The following is a 20464-nucleotide window of genomic DNA, read 5'->3' as shown; positions in this document are numbered from 1 at the left end:
CATGATGTGGAGGGTTGAGTGTGTATGCAGGGTCTGAGTCCACATGGTGTGGAGGGTTGAGTGTGTATGCGGGGTCTGAGACAGCATGATGTGGAGGGTTGAGTGTGTATGCGGGGTCTGAGTCCACATGGTGTGTAGGGTTGAGTGTGTATGCGGGGTCTGAGTCCACATGGTGTGGAGGGTTGAGTGTGTATGCGGGGTCTGAGACCGCATGATGTGGAGGGTTGAGTGTGTATGCGGGTCTGAGTCCACATGGTGTGGAGGGTTGAGTGTGTATGCGGGGTCTGAGTCCGCATGATGTGGAGGGTTGAGTGTGTATGCGGGGTCTGAGACCGCATGATGTGGAGGGTTGAGTGTGTATGCGGGGTCTGAGACCGCATGATGTGAAGGGTTGAGTGTGTATGCGGGGTCTGAGTCCGCATGATGTGGAGGGTTGAGTGTGTATGCAGGGTCTGAGACCACATGATGTGGAGGGTTGAGTGTGTATGCGGGATTGAATGAACAGGATGTGGGGGACTAAGTGTGCCTGGGCTGACTTGACGTCTGTCGGGGGCTTGTGTGTGCAGGGTTGAGTGTGCATGCCTGGGCGGTGTGGACATCTGGTGGGGGATTGTGTGTTGAGGGTTGAGGGTGCATGCCTGGGCTGTGTGGACATGCAGAGGGGGTTTGCGTGTGGAGGGTAGAGTGTGCATGCCTGGGCTGTGTGGACATGCGGAGGGGGCTTGCGTGTGGAAGGTAGAGTGTGCATGCCTGGGCTGTGGGGACATGCGGAGGGGGCTTGCATGCCTGGGCTGTGTGGACATGCAGAGGGGACTTGTGTGTGGAGGGTAGAGTGTGCATGCCTGGGCTGTGTAGACATGCTGAGGGGGCTTGCATGTGGAGGGTAGAGTCTGCATGTCTAGGGGGTGTGGACATACGGAGGGGGCTTGCGTGTGGAGGGTATAGTATGCATGCCGGGGCTCAGTGGACATGCGGAGCTGGCTTGCATGTGGAGGGTATAGTGTGCATGCCTAGGGGGTGTGGACATGCAGAGGGGGCTTGCGTGTGGAGGGTATAGTGTCCATGCCTAGGGGGTGTGGACATGCAGAGGTAGTTTGCGTGTGGAGGGTATAGTGTGCATGCCTGGGCTGAGTGGACATGCGGAGCGGGCTCGCGTGTGGAGGGTATAGTGTGCATGCCTGGGCTGTTTGGACATGTGGAGCGGGCTTGCGTGTGGAGGGTAGAGTGTACATGCCTAGGGGGTGTGGACATGAGGAGGGGCTTGCGTGTGGAGGGTAGAGTGTGCATGCCTAGGGGGTGTGGACATGCGGAGGGGGCTTGCATGTGTAGGGTATAGTATGCATGCCTGGGCGGTGTGGACATCTGGTGGGGGCTTGTGTGTTGAGGGTTGAGTGTGCATGCCTAGGCTGTGTGGACATGTGGAGGGGGCTTGCGTGTGGAGGGTATAGTGTGCATGCCTGGGCGGTGTGGACATGCGGAGCGGGCTTGTGTGTTGAGGGTTGAGTGTGCATGCCTGGGCTGTGTGGACATCTGGCAGGGGCTTGCGTGTGGGGGGTAGAGTGTGCATGCCTGGGCTGTGTGGACATGCGGAGGGGGTTTGCGTGTGGAGGGTAGTGTGCGCATGCCTGGGCTGTGTGGACATGCAGAGGGGGCTTGCGTGTGGAGGGTAGAGTGTGCATGCCTAAGGGGTGTGGACATGCGGAGGGGGCTTGCGTGTGGAGGTTTGAGCTTGTATGCCTGGGCTGATTGGACATGTGGAGGGGACTTGTGTGTTGAGGGTTGAGTGTGCATGCCTAGGGGGTGTGGACATGCGGAGGGGGCTTGCGTGTGGAGGGTGTGTGCATGCCTGGGCTGTGTGGACATGCGGAGCGGGCTTGCGTGTGGAGGGTAGAGTGTGCATTCCTGGTCTTTGTGGACATGAGGAGAGGGTTTGCGTGTGGAGGGTAGAGCGTGCATGCCTGGTCTTTATGGACATGAGGAGGGGGTTTGCGTGTGGAGGGTAGAGTGTGCATGCCTGGGCTGTGTGGACATGCAGAGGGGGCTTGCGTGTGGAAGGTAGAGTGTGCATGCCTGGGCTGTGGGGACATGCGGAGGGGGCTTGCATGTGGAGGGCTGAGCGTGCATGCCTGGGCTGTGTGGACATGCAGAGGGGACTTGTGTGTGGAGGGTAGAGTGTGCATGCCTGGGCTGTGGAGACATGCGGAGGGGGCTTGCGTGTGGAGGGTAGAGTCTGCATGTCTAGGGGTTGTGGACATACAGAGGGGGCTTGCGTGTGGAGGGTATAGTATGCATGCCTGGGCTCAGTGGACATGCGGAGCGGGCTTGCATGTGGAGGGTATAGTGTAGATGCCTAGGGGGTGTGGACATGCAGAGGGGGCTTGCGTGTGGAGGGTATAGTGTGCATGCCTAGGGGGTGTGGACATGCAGAGGTAGTTTGCGTGTGGAGGGTATAGTGTGCATGCCTGGGCTAAGTGGACATGCGGAGCGGGCTCGCCTGTGGAGGGTATAGTGTGCATGCCTGGGCTGTTTGGACATGCGGAGCGGACTTGCGTGTGGAGGGTAGGGTGTGCATGCCTAGGGGGTGTGAACATGAGGAGGGGCTTGCGTGTGGAGGGTAGAGTGTGCATGCCTAGGGGGTGTGGACATGCGGAGGGGGCTTGTGTGTGTAGGGTATAGTGTGCATGCCTGGGCGGTGTGGACATCTGGTGCAGGCTTGTGTGTTGAGTGTGCATGCCTAGGCTGTGTGGACATGTGGAGGGGGCTTGCGTGTGGAGGGTATAGTGTGCATGCCTGGGCGGTGTGGACATCTGGCGGGGGCTTGCGTGTGGGGGGTAGAGTGTGCATGCATGGGCTGTGTGGACATGCGGAGGGGGTTTGCGTGTGGAGGGTAGTGTGCGCATGCCTGGGCTGTGTGGACATGCAGAGGGGGCTTGCGTGTGGAGGGTAGAGTGTGCATGCCTAGGGGGTGTGGACATGCGGAGGGGGCTTGTGTGTGTAGGGTATAGTGTGCATGCCTGGGCGGTGTGGACATCTGGTGCGGGCTTGTGTGTTGAGTGTGCATGCCTAGGCTGTGTGGACATGTGGAGGGGGCTTGCGTGTGGAGGGTATAGTGTGCATGCCTGGGCGGTGTGGACATCTGGCGGGGGCTTGCGTGTGGGGGGTAGAGTGTGCATGCATGGGCTGTGTGGACATGCGGAGGGGGTTTGCGTGTGGAGGGTAGTGTGCGCATGCCTGGGCTGTGTGGACATGCAGAGGGGGCTTGCGTGTGGAGGGTAGAGTGTGCATGCCTAGGGGGTGTGGACATGCGGAGGGGGCTTGCGTGTGGAGGGTTGAGCTTGCATGCCTGGGCTGATTGGACATGCGGAGGGGACTTGTGTGTTGAGGGTTGAGTGTGCATGCCTAGGGGGTGTGGACATGCAGAGGGGGCTTGCGTGTGGAGGGTGTGTGCATGCCTGGGCTGAGTGGACATGCGGAGCGGGCTCCCGTGTGGAGGGTATAGTGTGCATGCCTGGTCTGTGTGGACATGCGGAGCGGGCTTGCGTGTAGTGTGCGCATGCCTGGTCTTTGTGGACATGAGGAGAGGGTTTGCGTGTGGAGGGTAGAGTGTGCATGCCTGGTCTTTGTGGACATGAGGAGGGGGTTTGCGTGTGGAGGGTATAGTATGCATGCCTGGGCGGTGTGGACATGCGGAGCAGGTTTGCGTGTGGAGGGTAGAGTGTGCAAGCCTAGGGGGTGTGGACATGCGGAGGGGGCTTGCGTGTGGAGGGTTGAGCATGCATGCCTGGAGTGTGTGGACATGCGGAGCGGGCTTGCGTGTGGAGGGTAGAGTGTGCATGCCTGGACTTTGTGGACATGAGGAGGGGGCTTGCGTGTGGAGGGTAGAGTGTGCATGCCTAGGCTGAGTGGACATGCAGAGGGTGCTTGCATGTGGAAGGTAGAGTGTGCATGCCTAGGGGGTGTGGACGTGCGGAGGGGGCTTGAGTGTGGAGGGTATAGTGTGCATGCCTGGGCGGTGTGGACATGCGGAGGGGGCTTGCGTGTGGAGGGTAGAGTCTGCATGCCTGGATGGTGTGGACATGCGGAGGGGGCTTGCGTGTGGAGGGTATAGTGTGCATGCCTGGGCTGTGTGGACATGCGGAGCGGGCTCGCGTGTGGAGGGTGTAGTGTGCATGCCTGGGCTGTGTGGACATGCGGAGCGGGCTTGCGTGTGGAGAAGTAGAGTGTGCATGCCTAGGGGGTGTGGACATGCGGAGGGGGCTTGCGTGTGGAGGGTAGAGTGTGCATGCCTGGGCGGTGTGGACATGCGGCGCGGGCTTGGGTGTTGAGGGCAGTGTGGACATGCAATGGGGGCTTGTGGGTGATGCTGTGAGAATGTGACAATGCCTGGGATGTTGGTATCCGTGTGTTGGGTGAAGTTTGAAGTTACACACAGCTAAAGGGAGGCTGCCCCCTGTCATCCTTGTCAGGAGCTACCAGGGTGCCACTGTAACCTGAGGGCCTAACATGAAATAAAGAACATACCTTCCACCTGTGTGAATCCACCCCTTGCCCCTCAACTACGACACAGTATACATTATAGAGACATGATACATTCTGTACTTGTCAGGTACGTCCTTGTTTCCCAACAAACAAACATTTTTGTAAGTTTTCTCGTTCACAGAAATATTTGTAAGGTGTGGTTATTTCATACCTCTGTGCCTTGTAGAGAACAGAATGAAACACCCCTCAGTTTCTTTCTCTCGTTCTGGGACACAGTCTGAGGATGAAAAATAAGTCCAGATCCCCAGGTGGGGAGTGGCACACACCCTGTTGTTTTCATGCTTCATCGTCGGGTCTCATCATGGTTCCTAAAAACCAGGATCGCTCCAGCACATCCCAGGGAGCACTTTGGATACTCTCCTGCCGAGGTCTTCGAATAAAATACCTCAGAACACCTAGGTATCCCTTTATTTGTGGTGTTCATGGTATGAGAGGGGTGCCTATGGAAATAACAATCCTAAAGTGTAATGGCCTTAGGGTCCTGGGATTCCATCGGGACTTGATGAGCGACATGCCACAGAAAAATGTCATTTGAAAATGTCAGTGAACCTAACACAATTGTGTCGGGACAAATACACAACATCTGACGGACACAATCAGCCTTTTCCCCACAATATTTTCATTCTGGGTCCCTGGGTTATCAGGATAATATGCTACGTAGGAGGAGTCAGGGACATGCCTTTGTAGTCACATATCGATCCAGGGTGTCATTTCACCTGTTCCACATACTTTCCCGTATATTTCTGACCCTCTTTTTGTTGCCTTTAGGACTCAGGGCACTTCACCACTGCTAATCACTGCTAAAGTGCATGTGCTCTCTCCCCTAAAACTTGATATGTTTGGCTTATTTCATTTATCTGTAGATCCCTTGTAAGGTGATATACAATATACCCAGGGCCTGTACATTAAATGCTACTAGTGGGCCTGCAGCACAGTTTACTGCCACAGTGACTTGGCATTTCAAACTACTTGCCAAGACCTAAGAGCAGATGTATCATTCTTCACAATAGCGATTACCTAATTGCGAAGTTTGGCGAATCACAATTAAGTAATAGCTATTGGAATGTATGAAACTCCAGGAGTTTCATACTGCAATTCGCAACAGATCTCAAATGGACCTGCCTCATTAATATTCATGAGGTAGGTCGCAGTTTGCGAGCCATTGTGAATGGCTACAATCACAGGGATGGTGGCCCGCTGGGCTCAGCAGACCACCATGTCTGTGATTGCTTTTCAATAAAGCAAGCTTTTTTTAAAATTTATTTTAAATGCAGCCCGTTTTCCTTACAGGAAAACGGGATGCATTTAAAAATGTAAAATGAAACGTTTTCGCATGCATTGACAAGGGGAAGAGGTCCCGTAGGGACCCCTTCTCCTTTGCGAATGGGTTACCACCAGTGTGACACTGGTGGTCACTGCGATTGTGTTGCGACCGCATTCACGGTCACAAAATAATCCTACATACTTCTGCGATTCGGTATTAGGAATGGACGCCCTCGACACGTCCCTTCCTAATACCGAATCGGTATGTAGTCCAAATCCAGTTTGCAATTTGGTAACAAGTTACCGAATCGCAAAGTGGACTTGTTATATACCAAAATACATTTTCGCGATCGCAAAAATGTTTGATACATCTGGCCCTAAATTCCCTTTTAGTACATCTAAGTCACCACTAAGGTAGGCCCTAGGCAGCCCTATGTGCAGGGTGTTGTGTAGGTAAAAGGCAGGACATGTACTTTTATGTTTTACATATCCTAATAGTCACAAACAGCCTAATTCGTTTTTCAATACAGTGAGGGCTGCTCCTGTCATAGGTTAGCACTGGGAATTCCTTTATATATTTTTGAGTGGTAATTTTTCATCTAAATAGAGTAATGTGGGTGTGTCAGCAGCTGTCACTGGGTCAGACAAAGACAGTCGGAGAGCAGCGGCCCAGAGGATAATGTCAGCGGCTCTCACAGGCTCAGGCAGAGAGACAGGGAGCACAGGCCCCCAAGATCACAGGATAATGTCAGCGGCTCCCACAGGATCAGACAGAGAGACAGGGAGCACAGGCCCCCAAGATCACAGGATAATGTCAGCGGTTCTCACAGGATCAGACAGACACAGTGAAAGAGCACAGGCCCCGTGATCATAGGATAATGCCAGCAGCTCTCACAGGAGCAAGCAGAGACAAAGAGCAGAGGCCATAGGCTTACAGGATAATGTCAGCAGCTCTCACAGGCTCAGCCAGAGAGACAGGGAGCACAGGCCCCCAAGATCACAGGATAATGTCAGCAGCTCTCACAGGCTCAGACAGAGAGACAGGGAGCACAGGCCCCCAAGATCACAGGATAATGTCAGCGGCTCCCACAGGATCAGACAGAGAGACAGGGAGCACAGGCTCCCAAGATCACAGAATAATGTCAGCGGTTCTCACAGGATCAGACAGACACAGTGAAAGAGCACAGGCCCCGTGATCATAGGATAATGCCAGCAGCTCTCACAGGAGCAAGCAGAGACAAAGAGCAGAGGCCATAGGCTTACAGGATAATGTCAGCAGCTCTCACAGGCTCAGCCAGAGAGACAGGGAGCACAGGCCCCCAAGATCACAGGATAATGTCAGCAGCTCTCGCAGGATCAGACAGAGACACAGTGAAAGAGCACAGGCCCCCGTGATCATAGGATAATGCCAGCAGCTCTCACAGGAGCAAGCAGAGACAAAGAGCAGAGGCCATAGGCTTACAGGATAATGCCAGCAGCTCTCACAGGATCATGAAGAGAGACAGTCAGAGAGCAGAGACCTCCGGGATCATAGGATAACGTCATAATCTCTCACAGGGTCAAGCAGAGAGACAGTCGGAGAGGATATTGCTATAATGCCTGCAGTTGTCGCAGTGGGGGTCGGGGAGGAGTCAGTGACAGCTGCCTCTCGCGGAACGTGTAAACAGCTGCCTCAGTGGTTGGGGAGGGGCAGGAGTGAATGACAGCTGCCTCTCCCATAATGTGTAAGTAGCCGTCACACACCGAGGGGGACATGGCTCAGGAGACTTTGATCAAGCCTTGGAGAGCTTCTTACATAACCGCAGACAGAGGGTGGGGCTGGAGGGGGTGGGCAGGTCGAGAAGGGGGGAGCGACGTACAAGGAGAGAAGGAGGGGTATATTGACGGAAAGAGGCAAAAAAGGAACAGAGTGGTGATAGAATTAGAGGAGGGGTGTGTATATATATATATATATATATATATATATACATATATATATATATATATATTTATGTATAAACCAAAGTTTACAGGGACGTTATAGCTACAAAGTAGAATTTTAAAAACCCACAGAAATTCACTGAAAAAACAAAGGTTACAGCGACGTTATAGTTAGGCTCACATTTGAAACGTACAAAACCATAGATATATTCACCAATTATATTTAAAGTTATCTCAACTAACTATAACTCATGCCCTAAGGTAATTATAACTCGCGCCCTTGCCATGCACTGGTAATTGCCCACAAATTATGGCACTTATGACATATTTGATACATCATTGATGATATCAATGCACTATTTGCAGTAAAATTTTCGACAACAAAACTGTGCATGGCAGGGGCACGAGTTCTAGTTACCTTAAGGCACCAGTTATAGTCAGTTAGTTAGCACCCAGCCAACCTTGCACCATGCCCAGCCTTCACCCGTGTGCAGCAGAGTTTTCCCGCAAGGGCTGGCCTGCAGCCAGTTCCTGCGGCCAACCCCCCCTAACCACCCAACCCCATGTTATGCATTGCCCTTTGGCCGTGCGCGGCAAAGATTGGCAGCGGCCTCTCAGGGTGTCAGAATAGGTGAGAGGAGGTATATCAGGGGGTGAGAGTGGCTGTGAGAGTGTATGTCTGGGAGTGAAAATGCATACATCAGTGTTTTAGTGGGTGCGTCAGTGTGCGTGCTGGTCTGTGAGTGGGCACATGAGGGTGTCAGAAGGTCTGTGAGTGGGTGCATGAGTGTCTGAGTGGGTGCGTAACTCTGTGGCTGCATGAGGGGCTGACTAGGGCTGTGAGTGGGTGCGTGTGTGTCTGAGTGGGTTTGTGAGTGCGTGCATAAGTGTCTAAGTGGGAGAAAGAGATTGAGAGAGAGGGAGAGAGATAGAGACTTTTTTAGGCTTAGATGATTGATATACTTAGAATGAGATATTTCTGTACAATTTAAAAAGAAAAATTTATTGGTCATTTAAAAATAAAACAAGTCCAACTGGACTCAAACCCTCAATGCAGAGCTATTCATTTTTTTTCCTCAACCAACTTTTTTAGCCCTTTATGGGCTATCTGGGACTGCGAGGGAGCCCTCAAGAGCTTTCACCGTGGTCTCTACATGTTTTTTTTTTTTAAAGTTAGAAGTTGCCCTTTACTGGCTATCTGGGACCGCAGGGGAAGCCTCGAGGCCTCCCCAGGGGTCCCACTGCTTCAGCAGGCAAGGAACTGCTTTTAACAGCAGCTCCATGGTTGCTAAAGCAAACCTTTCATGTCTGTTCCCTGCACTCACACCTGTGTGCAGGGAACATAGATGATAGATCTGCTTTCTGACAGCAAGACCTGACAAACAGGTCCCGCAGTCAGAAACAGGAGTGTTTGCTGTGGCCTGGCTGCAGCTTTAAAGCTGCAGCCAAGCCACAGAAAACAACTATGTCCAGTGGGTGGTCCCCCCGGGACATAGCAGGAGCCGGCACAGAGGGGTGGCGATCCCCTGGGCCATCAATGGCTCCATAAGGGGGAGTCACGTGGCCCCCCTCCAATGTGCACAAGCCGCGGGAAGGTGATGGTCCTCGGGCCTACAGGGGTTCCGAAATGGACCACCTTCACTTTACTAACTCTTTGCCCCAGGGAGGTGGTGATCCCTGGGGCAACAGGGGGCCATGCGGCCCCCAGTGCACACAATTTAAATATAGTCCAGGGAGGTGGTGGTCCCTTGGGGAGCGGGGGGGCCACTCAGCACTCCTGCACTCAATATTAACAAAGACCCAGGGAGGTGGTGGTCCCCATGGTTGCCGTGTGCGGTATGGGCATGTGCCCCCGCACAGAATACAATATATGCCCCGGGGGGTGGTGGACCCGCGGGTGCAGGGGGGAGGCTGATGGACCTCCCCAATACCATGCACGCATTTTGCTCCGGGAAGGTGATGGTCCCCGGGGCGCGGGCCCCCCCCCACATAAATGACATAAATCGCCCTGGGGAGGTAGGGGGCCCCCGGGCTGTCAGGGGGGCTGTGTGTCCCCTACACCCCCACATTCAAAATTATCAATGCCTCCGGGACCTGGCCCACCCGGGGGCTTATCAAAAAACAAGCACGTGAGCCTGCGCTTGTTTTTTTTTCCCACAAATTCATCAATATCGTGATTTTGCTGCAAAAAAATGCCTTTTTGCTCTGAAGGGGAGGTCCCTCTGGGACCCCACCACCAGAGGTAAGGGGTCCTTTTTTAAACTTTTTTATAGGGATTCTGCTCAAGACAAGTCCCAAGATGGCTGTCAACACTTCCTGGCCAATCAGAGCTGTGCATTTCTCTGCATGAGCTCATCTTTTCTCTCGAATACTTTGTGGCCAGAGATATACAAATTCGGATTTCCCTCAATCTCTCAAAAACTACTGAATGGATTTACACCAAATAAGCAGAAGATCAGTCTGTGTACCGAAAGCTAGCTTTCTGCCAAAGTTGGTGTAATTCCGCCCAGTGGTTCGGGGTGTAGACATGTCTATGGGTCCTATGGGAATTAGCAGGGGAAACACAACTGTTTTGACCACTCCTTGTTCTTCTGCTCCCCCACTTCATGGATCACCCCAAAACTTTCTGTGCGCAACAAGAATCACTGCAACACTTTTTATGGAAAATTTTGTGAAGATTCGTCAAACGGTGTCAAAGATATAGGCAATTCAAAAAACGCTTTTCTATGGAAACATGGCCCCAACAATAAGTACCTACTGGTGACCGGCACTTTGAACGTAAGAGCCCTTGAGGACGATCTTGTATAGATCGAAACGCATTGCCATTGAATCTTTGCATGATAACCGGGCTCTGCACTTCGAGTTTCCTTTGTTTTTGGAAAGGGGGGTTGTTTTTGTATATTATTGGTGTTGCTGATGGCCGCACTGCGCGTCTTTCACGTTGGTGGATGCAGTCAAGACACGACGGGATCCGTATATTTTTATATATATATAAGACAGAGAGAAGGCGGATAAAATACAGAAAGAGGGGGCTGAGAGACAGATATAGACAGAAAATGAGAATACCAGGGAGAAGGAGAGAAGGGGAGAGAGAGAAACAGAGCTGCCCTCAAAGAGATAGAGGGAGGGGTGTGTAAGGTGTGCAGTAGCGTAATAGACTCAGAAGAGAGAGCGGGGTGGGTAGAGAGAGGTAGAGTGACGGGAAAGAAGGTCTACAAGGAAGGAGAAATAAAGATATATATGTAGAGAGAAAGGGAATGAGTGATTGGGAGAGAAAGGTGAAATACATTGAAATGACATAACTAATGCCCTAGTGCCCAGGAAACTGGGTCTAACAAAGAGGTACATTTATAAGGCTTGGGTGATCTGCTCCTGCGCACTCTGTCACATGGGAATGAGGTCCAGGGACGACCTGTCAGCTAAACAGTGCTTAGAGTACAATCCAAGCGCTCTATGATTAAATACAGAAACCTGGACAATTAAGTCAAGTAGACTTGACTATGGAAAACACCCGCTAAGTCGGAATCCCAGCCCATCTTCTATGCTGACTTCAATCCACCAAAAACACCACTGCCAAACTCATCCTGAACATCCCACGAAATAACCACATCTCTCTGCACCTCAACAGTGTCCACGGGCTCGCAGTCCGGGAAAGATGTAAGTTCAATCTACTCACCCTCTCCTACAAAGCTCTCCACAATACCGGCCCAGCCAACCTCAACCCACCAGACACCTTCGACCTGCATCCCAGGCAAGAGCACACCTCCCTCGCATCAAGAAAACCAGAAGCGGAGGACGCTCCTCCTCATACCTCGCAGCCAAGACCAGAAACAACCTCACAGACTACCCCAGAACCTGCCCCTCCCTCAGGGGGCTCTGAGGACCCTCAGGACATGGCTCTTCCAGACGAAACAGGCACTATGCATTCCTCACTCTCCAGGTCTGCCCTACTCAGCGCCTCGAAACCCTCACAGGTGATCTCCACGCTCTGCAAGTCCACATAACAGAACATCACGTAGGATTCTCCGGGGTGAAACACAGCAGCTCAACAAACCTCCCTACTGAAAACATAAATAACATCTAATTACGTTGGTGACCGCCACCAACACTGGTGCAAAGAGAGAGAACAAAACTTATGGAATCTCGGTTATCTAAAGAACTGAATGATAAAAGGAAAGCTGTGAGAGCTCTGAAAATATAAGGTGAAAAAATCTATCTAAAATCTAAACAATCTTACAACAGCTGAGAAACAAGACAAAAAGAACTCTGTAAAGGCCCAAGCATCTGATTTCCAGAACAAGGTGTGCACAGGAAACAACAGAACGAAGACCCTCATAAGATAATCAACAAAAGGCAAACCTCCTGAACCCACTCTTAAGGCACCTCTAAAGTTAGCCTTATGAGGAGAGGGGTGGACATCCACCCCAAGGAGAGAGACCACCATCAAAAGAAGTGCAAGGGAGATAATCATATGGGAGACTTTGGACCAGTCTTTGAAGACTCTCTGAAGAAAACACTGACACCTGAGCCCCCCCCTCACAGGACGATGGTGCCTCCTCCTCTCAAACTAAAGCTGAAGTGACTGATGCTCACCACAGTGGTGAAAGACCTTTAACTGCTCCCTTGGGTGGACTATTCCCAGACTCCCTGGAAAGAGGCCAGGTGACACCTCTGCTAAACAAGCCCGTGGCAGACCTAGAGCCAGTCAGTTCATTCTGACCAATAACTGAGCTCCCTTTTAAGGATAAAATGTTAGAATTCACCATAAGCGTGCAACTGAAGGAGCTTTCAGACAAAAACAAGCTCCTAGACTCGAACCAATCTGGCTTCAGGGAGAGTTGCAGTACAGAAACAGCAACTTTCATGGTCACTTAGGAGATCTTTAGGCGCACGGACAAAGCTAGCGCCTGCCTCCTGGCGTTTCATCCTTACCACAACCTTTGATGGCGGTGTCTTCCACTGGCCCAGATCTTACCTCAGAAACAGATCTAATGTAGCTGAGATCAGAGACTATTCCCCGGCTCCCCCACCTTTCCCTCGTACGGTTCCAGAAAGTTCCATATCTGTCCTTCACGCCTTACCAACAAACGAAGACCTCGAAGAAGTGGGTCAGAGTGAACATCAATGTACTGATGAAACTCATCTCTACAAGGTCTGCACTAGGGACAGAATCACTGAGAAGTGTCCCTGCGATGACCCCATCCTGACTTCCCAATCACTTCCTACCACTTACATCTCACAAGACAAAGGGCCTGATTTCGAGTTTTGCAGATGGGGGTCCCACATGTGCTGATTATTGCCTCAAACCTTCTTGGAAGCTTGTCAATGACTGAAAATAATTCAAATCTTCGACTTTTGTTCTAGGTGATAGACCTCACTGATGTGCCAGAGAAGCTACATAGCAAAGACCGCCCAATGGAGACTTCTCACCTTAATCAACTCGAAGAACGTGATCTGTACCCAAGGCCTTCAGACCTCAGTTCAGTCCCTATGACCATCCAGACAAGACTGTGGGATTGCACTTCTCACAGACACCCCCAAATTTAGGGCCTGGCTTACAAAGCTGTTTTGCAGGGCAAAGAGTATGATTCACAAAAGCACAAAGATTGCAACAGAAACATGTTTTTTTAATGTCCTAAATGCATGCATGTATGTTATGGAATTTCAAAATGGATTTAGAAAGGCATAAGTAATCACTATTTGGATGGGGCATGTCTGGGGCACCTTTTCTAAAAAAGGGATTTACTATGGTATGTGTCAATGTTTTGCTTCTGAAAACCTGTTGCAAATATTGAAAATTACAGATCCCCAAGTTGCGGTCGTAAGACATTTGCGAACCCTTTTCCTTAATTATATTAATTACATGATCATGGACCCAGTGGTCTGCTGAGCACAGCAGGCCACCACCCGTTTAATGATATCCAATCACAATGAGTCACAATTTGCAACCTAACTCATGAATATTAATGAATTAGATTGTGACTCACCACCATTCACAATTTTGTGAACTGCCCTATTAATACTTAACTCACATTGCAAAATTCTTGTCCATTCTCAAAAATGTAGTGCACAATTTTCGACTACTCTTCGTGAAAAGAAAATTTTATGTGTCAGTCCGTAGTCTTTCACCCTAAAAATAGTCCAGAAGTCAGCGGCGAGGCTGATCTATGATTTGAAAAAGTGTGCTCATATCGCTCCAGTTTTAAAATGACTAACCTGGCTTCTGATGGTTAGATGAGCCATTCTTAGAACTGCCTGCCTCACATACAAATCCCTCCACCACACCTCTCCAACATACATGGGATAGAAATTATGAAGCTATGTATGAATAAAAGCTCAAGGAACAAATGGAAGTGCTTTGTTTAAAAGTCCTAAATGTAAAGAAATAAAAACTGCTCGACCAGTTCTCTGGGACCCCGATACAATCTAAAGCAGGGGTTCCCAACCTGTGGTCCTGGGACCCCTGGGGGTACGCAAAGCCTCCTCAGGGGGTCCGCGACTGCCTAGAAAATTTAATAATTTTAACAGATTAGGTCCCCTGCTTTCAGTAATGACTCCGCGGGGGTCCCCAGATTCCAATAATGATTCAGTGGGGTTCCGGGGTTCCAGTATTGATAAAGTGGGGGTCCACAGAAGTCAGAAGGTTGGAAACCACTGATCTAAAACACATCTCAGCGTCCAGAACGAACTTTTAAACTGAATTGAAGAAAGCGATGGAAGATTTCCTACTAAACTGACTGAAATGTACAGAGGGCCAGAGCCCTGCTCCCTGGATCTAGCCTTCCCCAGGAGAGTTCATAGCTCGGTTGGAGCTCCCTCTCTGCCCTCCATCAGCTGGAAGACTCGCTTGAAGTTTGGAAACACAAGGAGCTCGCCTGATAATGAACTATCTCTTCAGTCTGTTGTCCTTGTCATACCTGTAAACAGTACCCTTGGACTGAGAACCCTTGCATGGGTACCTACATGTATGTAAAGCGCTCTGACGTCAAGAATGGTGGGGCCCTTGCAATATAAATATTTAAATTTAAAAAGCATGCTAAAATATGAGGAAAGCGGTGGACTTATCGTTGGTTCCCTGCGCAATGTGAAGTTATTTGATTTATTTACTCTTGGAGAGTGTATCCTGGAGCTATTCTCGACCTGAACTATATTTGTATCACGATGAATGATGCTTGCCTTGTTAAACATAACAACCATTTGGTGATGCAAAAATTAAAAACTGATAAAAATAAAATAAAAGTAGTAATCTGTCTGTTAGAGCCCGGTCCTGTGAGGAGAACGTCACACCTGCGTTGTTCGGACTCACATGCCGAGGATCACGGGCTGTCCGCCGTGGAGCCGGGAGCACGTCGGGCTCGGCAGGGTTACTCCGCTCACTTTCTGTCCTATATGTTGTGTATTCGTGAGTGAATACTACGGTAGGAGGTCCCACGGCTCAAGGTGACCCGGGGGTGGCATGCTCAGGGCCAGACACACCCCCGGCTTGCAATACATATGCACCCCCTGTAGAGCAGACTGACTAATCCTAAGAAGTGCAACAGGGAGAGTGGAGCTCAGTCATACTCTGGGTCGCCCCGTGTGGGAGTATATTGGACATTTGGGGGGGAGGGGGGTAGCATTAAGAATAAATACTGCTCTGGTTCCGTCATCCTTTCTGGGCCGCCTCTCAGTGTTACTCCAGTTCTTTAGCCCTGGAGAGAGAAGAAAGAGCCTGAAGGGGCAGCTGGGGTATTCACCCATTGTCCACCCTTTCACGCCACAAATGCCCCACAGAAGCCGGAAGTATGAGGTACCGGAAGTTCAATGGAGGCAACTAACACAGTCACCCTTGCCCTCTCCTCCATCTAGAACCCACCTTCGGTGCCCACCAAGCATCCTTGCCCTCTCTCCATCTACAACCCACCTTCGGTGCCCACCAGCCACCCTTGCCCTCTCCTCCATCTAGAACCCACCTTCAGTGCCCACCAGCCACCCTTGCCCTCTCCTCCATCTAGAACCCACCTCCGGTGCCCACCAGCCATCCTCGCCCTCTCTCCATCTAGAACCCACCTTAGTGCCCACCAAGCATCCTTGCCCTCTCTCTATCTACAACCCACCTTCGGTGCCCACCAGTCACCCTTGCCCTCTCTCCATTTAGAACCCACCTTGGTGCCCACCAGCCATCCTTGCCCTCTCCTCCATCTAGAACCCACCTCCGGTGCCCACCAGCAACCCTTGCCCTCTCCTCCATCTAGAACCCACCTTCAGTGCCCACCACCAGCCACCCTTGCCCTCTCCTCCATCTAGAACCCACCTCCGGTGCCCACCAGCCATCCTCGCCCTCTCTCCATCTAGAACCCACCTTCGGTGCCCACCAGCAACCCTTGCCCTCTCCTCCATCTAGAACCCACCTTCAGTGCCCACCACCAGCCACCCTTGCCCTCTCCTCCATCTAGAACCCACCTCCGGTGCCCACCAGCCATCCTCGCCCTCTCTCCATCTAGAACCCACCTTGGTGCCCACCAAGCATCCTTGCCCTCTCTCTATCTACAACCCACCTTCGGTGCCCACCAGTCACCCTTGCCCTCTCTCCATTTAGAACCCACCTTGGTGCCCACCAGCCATCCTTGCCCTCTCCTCCATCTAGAACCCACCTCCGGTGCCCACCAGCCATCCTCGCCCTCTCTCCATCTAGAACCCACCTTCAGTGCCCACCACCAGCCACCCTTGCCCTCTCCTCCATCTAGAACCCACCTTGGTGCCCACCAGCCATCCTTGCCCTCTCCTCCATCTAGAACCCACCTCCGGTGCCCACCAGCCATCCTCGCCCTCTCTCCATCTAGAACCCACCTTGGTGCCCACCAGCCATCCTCGCCCTCTCTCCATCTAGAACCCACCTTGGTGCCCACCAAGCATCCTTGCCCTCTCTCTATCTACAACCCACCTTCGGTGCCCACCAGTCACCCTTGCCCTCTCTCCATTTAGAACCCACCTTGGTGCCCACCAGCCATCCTTGCCCTCTCCTCCATCTAGAACCCACCTCCGGTGCCCACCAGCCATCCTCGCCCTCTCTCCATCTAGAACCCACCTTGGTGCCCACCAGGCATCCTCGCCCTCTCTCCATCTAGAACCCACCTTGGTGCCCACCAGGCATCCTCGCCCTCTCTCCATCTAGAACCCACCTTGGTGCCCACCAGGCATCCTCGCCCTCTCTCCATCTAGAACCCACCTTGGTGCCCACCAGGCATCCTCGCCCTCTCTCCATCTAGAACCCACCTTGGTGCCCACCTGGCCACCTTTAGGGGAGTGTAAAACAGAAAGTGGGAAAGAGTGGAGAAAGAGTGAAAATGATAAAGAGGGATTTATAAAGAAAGTGGCAAAGAGAAGAAAAAACAATAGAGGAAGAAACATAGTGCAAAAAGAGGGGAAATAGAAAGAAAGAGGGAGAGAGCATAACATGAAGGATAGATGCGCTGGCACCCGAACTAGAGAGTGAGTGAGACGGTGAGACAGACAACAAGTGCACGGGATGGAGAGAGCGAGAGAGGGCAGACAGACAGAGAGCGAGAACAAGAGAAATACTGGAAGTGCAACACAGAAAACATACAAAGGGAGAGACGTCGTGCAAGTGGAAGAAAGAGACAGCAAGAGATCAAAGGGAGGGAGAAAGAGAGACCATGTGAGTGGGAGAAAATGAGGGAGCGAGAAGAGAAAAAGAGAGCAAGAGAGAGACAGAGCGAGTGGGGACAAGAGAGAGATTGAGGGAAAGAAAGAGAGGGAATGAGATTGAGACACCGCCCTACAGAGTTGCAGCTCCAGATAGCGCTTACCTTGGAAGAGAGGCGCTATGTTCCAGACCGCGATGCTGCCCGCCTTCATAAACTGGCCCAGCGCGATTTCCAGGAAGAAAATTGGGATTCCACCAAGTATGGCAATCAGGATGTAGGGAATGAGGAAGACTCCTGTGGAGGAAGGAGAGAGAGTCAATGTATATAAGAATGTGTAAGGAGTGAGGAAGACTCCTGTGGAGGAAGGGGAGAGAGTCAATGTAGGTGGGAGTGTGTAAGGAATGATGAAGACTCCTGTGGAGGAAGGAGAGAGAGTCAATGTATATAAGAATGTGTAAGGAGTGAGGAAGACTCCTGTGGAGGAAGGGGAGAGAGTCAATGTAGGTGGGAGTGTGTAAGGAATGATGAAGACTCCTGTGGAGGAAGGAGAGAGAGTCAATGTATATAAGAATGTGTAAGGAGTGAGGAATACTCCTGTGGAGGAAGGAGAGAGAGTCAATGTATATAAGAATGTGTAAGGAGTGAGGAAGACTCCTGTGGAGGAAGGGGAGAGAGTCAATGTAGGTGGGAGTGTGTAGGGAATGAGGGAGACTGCTGTGGAGGAGGGGGAGAGAGTCTATGTAGGTGGGAGTGTGTAAGGAGTGAGGAAGACTCCTGTGGAGGAAGGGGAGAGAGTCAATGTAGGTGGGAGTGTGTAAGGAATGAGGGAGACTCCTGTGGAGGAAGGGGAGAGAGTCAATGTAGGTGGGAGTGTGTAAGGAATGAGGGAGACTCCTGTGGAGGAAGGGGAGAGAGTCAATGTAGGTGGGAGTGTGTAAGGAATGAGGGAGACTCCTGTGGAGGAAGGAGAGGGAGTCAATGCAGATGGAAGTGTGTAGGGAATGATGGAGACTCCTGTGGAGGAAGGGGAGAGAGTCAATGTGTATAAGAGTGTGTAAGGAATGAGGAAGACTCCTGTGGAGGAAGGAGAGAGGGTCAATGTAGGTGAGAATGTGTATTGAGTGAGGAAGACCCCTGCGGATGAAGGAGACAGTGGTATGAAGAAGAGAATGGAAACGGACCACCCTAGCAGAAATCCTCGGTCCTGTAAGCCCCCCAACGCCCCCCCGCCCCCCCATCCCCTGTTTCAGAAGATGTAGACGGGGCGTTCACCTTTCCTGGTGCGTCCCGCCAAAATATGGAATCAGCTCCCATTGCAGCTGACAACAAGCACAGGAAATGCATCTGCCTTCCGTAAGTGCACGAGGACACATCTCTCCAGTAAGTAGTGTCCCCCCCACCCCGTTAGACTTATTACAGCGCTGGGACACTCTTTCTGACTAGTGGTCGCGCTTTACAAGTAACATCATTCATTCATATATTCATATTCTGACTGGAATTGTGTGGGGACACATCTATGAGTCTGTGGAAGGTGAGAAGTTGGTTAACAGAGCCAAAACCTTTCTGCCCATTGACCCACTAGTACCTGGTCAGGAGTACCATTGCACTGGGTCAGCAGTACCACTATACTCGGTCAGTAGTACCACCATACTGAGTCGGTAGTTCCACCGTACCGGGTAAGTAGTACCACCGTACTGGGTAAGTAGTACCACTGTACTGGGTTGGTAGTAACACTGTACTGGGTAAGTGGTACCACTGTAGAAGGTCAGGAGTACCACCATACTGGGATGGTAGTACCACCGTACTTGGTAAGTAGTACCACTGTACTGGGTAAGTAGTACCACTGTAGTAGGTCAGGAGTACCACCATACTGGGTTGATAGTACCAACATACTGGGTTGATAGTACCACCATACTGGGTTGGTAGTACCACCGTACTGGGTAAGTAGTACCACTGTAGTAGGTCAGGAGTACCACCATACTGGGTTGATAGTACCACCATACTGGATTGATAGTACCACCATACTGGGTTGGTAGTACCACCGTACTGGGTAAGTAGTATCACTGTAGTAGGTCAGGAGTACCACCGTACTGGGTTGGTAGTCCCACCGTACTGAGTAAGAGTACCAATGTAGTAGGTCAGGAGTAGCACCATACTGGGTTGGTAGTACCACCGTACTGGGTAAGTAGTATCACTGTAGTAGGTCAGGAGTACCACCATACTGGGTTGGTAGTACCACCGTACTGGGTTGGTAGTACCACCGTACTGAGTAAGAGTACCAATGTAGTAGGTCAGGAGTAGCACCATACTGGGTTGGTAGTACCACCGTACTGGGTAAGTAGTATCACTGTAGTAGGTCAGGAGTACCACCATACTGGGTTGATAGTACCACCGTACTGGGTTGGTAGTCCCACCGTACTGAGTAAGAGTACCATTGTAGTAGGTAAGGAGTGCTTGCACGAGGGCGGTTCACCAGGGCCCACCTGCCACGACACACCTGTTAATGGTGCAGTCTCTGGGCCGGTGCAGATTGTGAGACGGAAACCAGTGCACATCACAACGCGCGCACTGCTACTAACTCACCAACGCACGTGCATCGAGGGCCTACATCAGCCGCTTGTGTGCACGTGCACACCCGTGTATGCATGTCATATGCCAATCCTAGCGTAAGTGCACACTAATGGCATCCGTGTGCATATGGCAGCATCCCTCTCCCATGGTCACAGCACGTTTTGTCTCACTCGCCCTTGCACGAGTGCGGATGCTCAGTCCTGACATCAGTGGTCCTTAGGATTCAGACACAAGGTATGTCAAGACATGAATTATATTGTTCGTGGGCCCTAGCACTCACTCACAGGTGTCAGGGCGATTACCTGTGTCGTGGACTCCAACACTCACGAGTCCCAGTGTTGTGAACTTTAGAGCTCACTCACTGTCCGTGCTATTCACTGTCACGAGTGTCAGGGGCGTGGAGTCCAGCACTTTACTCACGAGTGTCAGGTTGGCAGAGTCCAGCACTCACTCACGAGTGTCAGGGGCGTGGAGTCCAGCACTTTACTCACGAGTGTCAGGGGCGTGGAGTCCAGCACTCTATC

General features: G+C 51.5%; 1 protein-coding gene across 1 annotated transcript in view; it reads right to left on the bottom strand.

The window, feature by feature from the left end:
- SLC6A8 (solute carrier family 6 member 8) overlaps positions 1 to 20464 on the bottom strand; it is a 151527-nt gene that overhangs the window by 113513 nt on the left and 17550 nt on the right. The window contains exon 2 of the mRNA XM_069209413.1: positions 17532 to 17663. Coding sequence (XP_069065514.1) covers positions 17532 to 17663 — 132 coding nt within the window. The remainder of the gene's footprint in view (positions 1 to 17531; positions 17664 to 20464) is intronic.

The sequence above is a fragment of the Pleurodeles waltl genome, chromosome 10 (assembly GCF_031143425.1).
Source record: "Pleurodeles waltl isolate 20211129_DDA chromosome 10, aPleWal1.hap1.20221129, whole genome shotgun sequence".
In the NCBI taxonomy this organism is placed as follows: domain Eukaryota; kingdom Metazoa; phylum Chordata; class Amphibia; order Caudata; family Salamandridae; genus Pleurodeles; species Pleurodeles waltl.
This window is presented reverse-complemented; position numbering and strand designations above follow the sequence as displayed.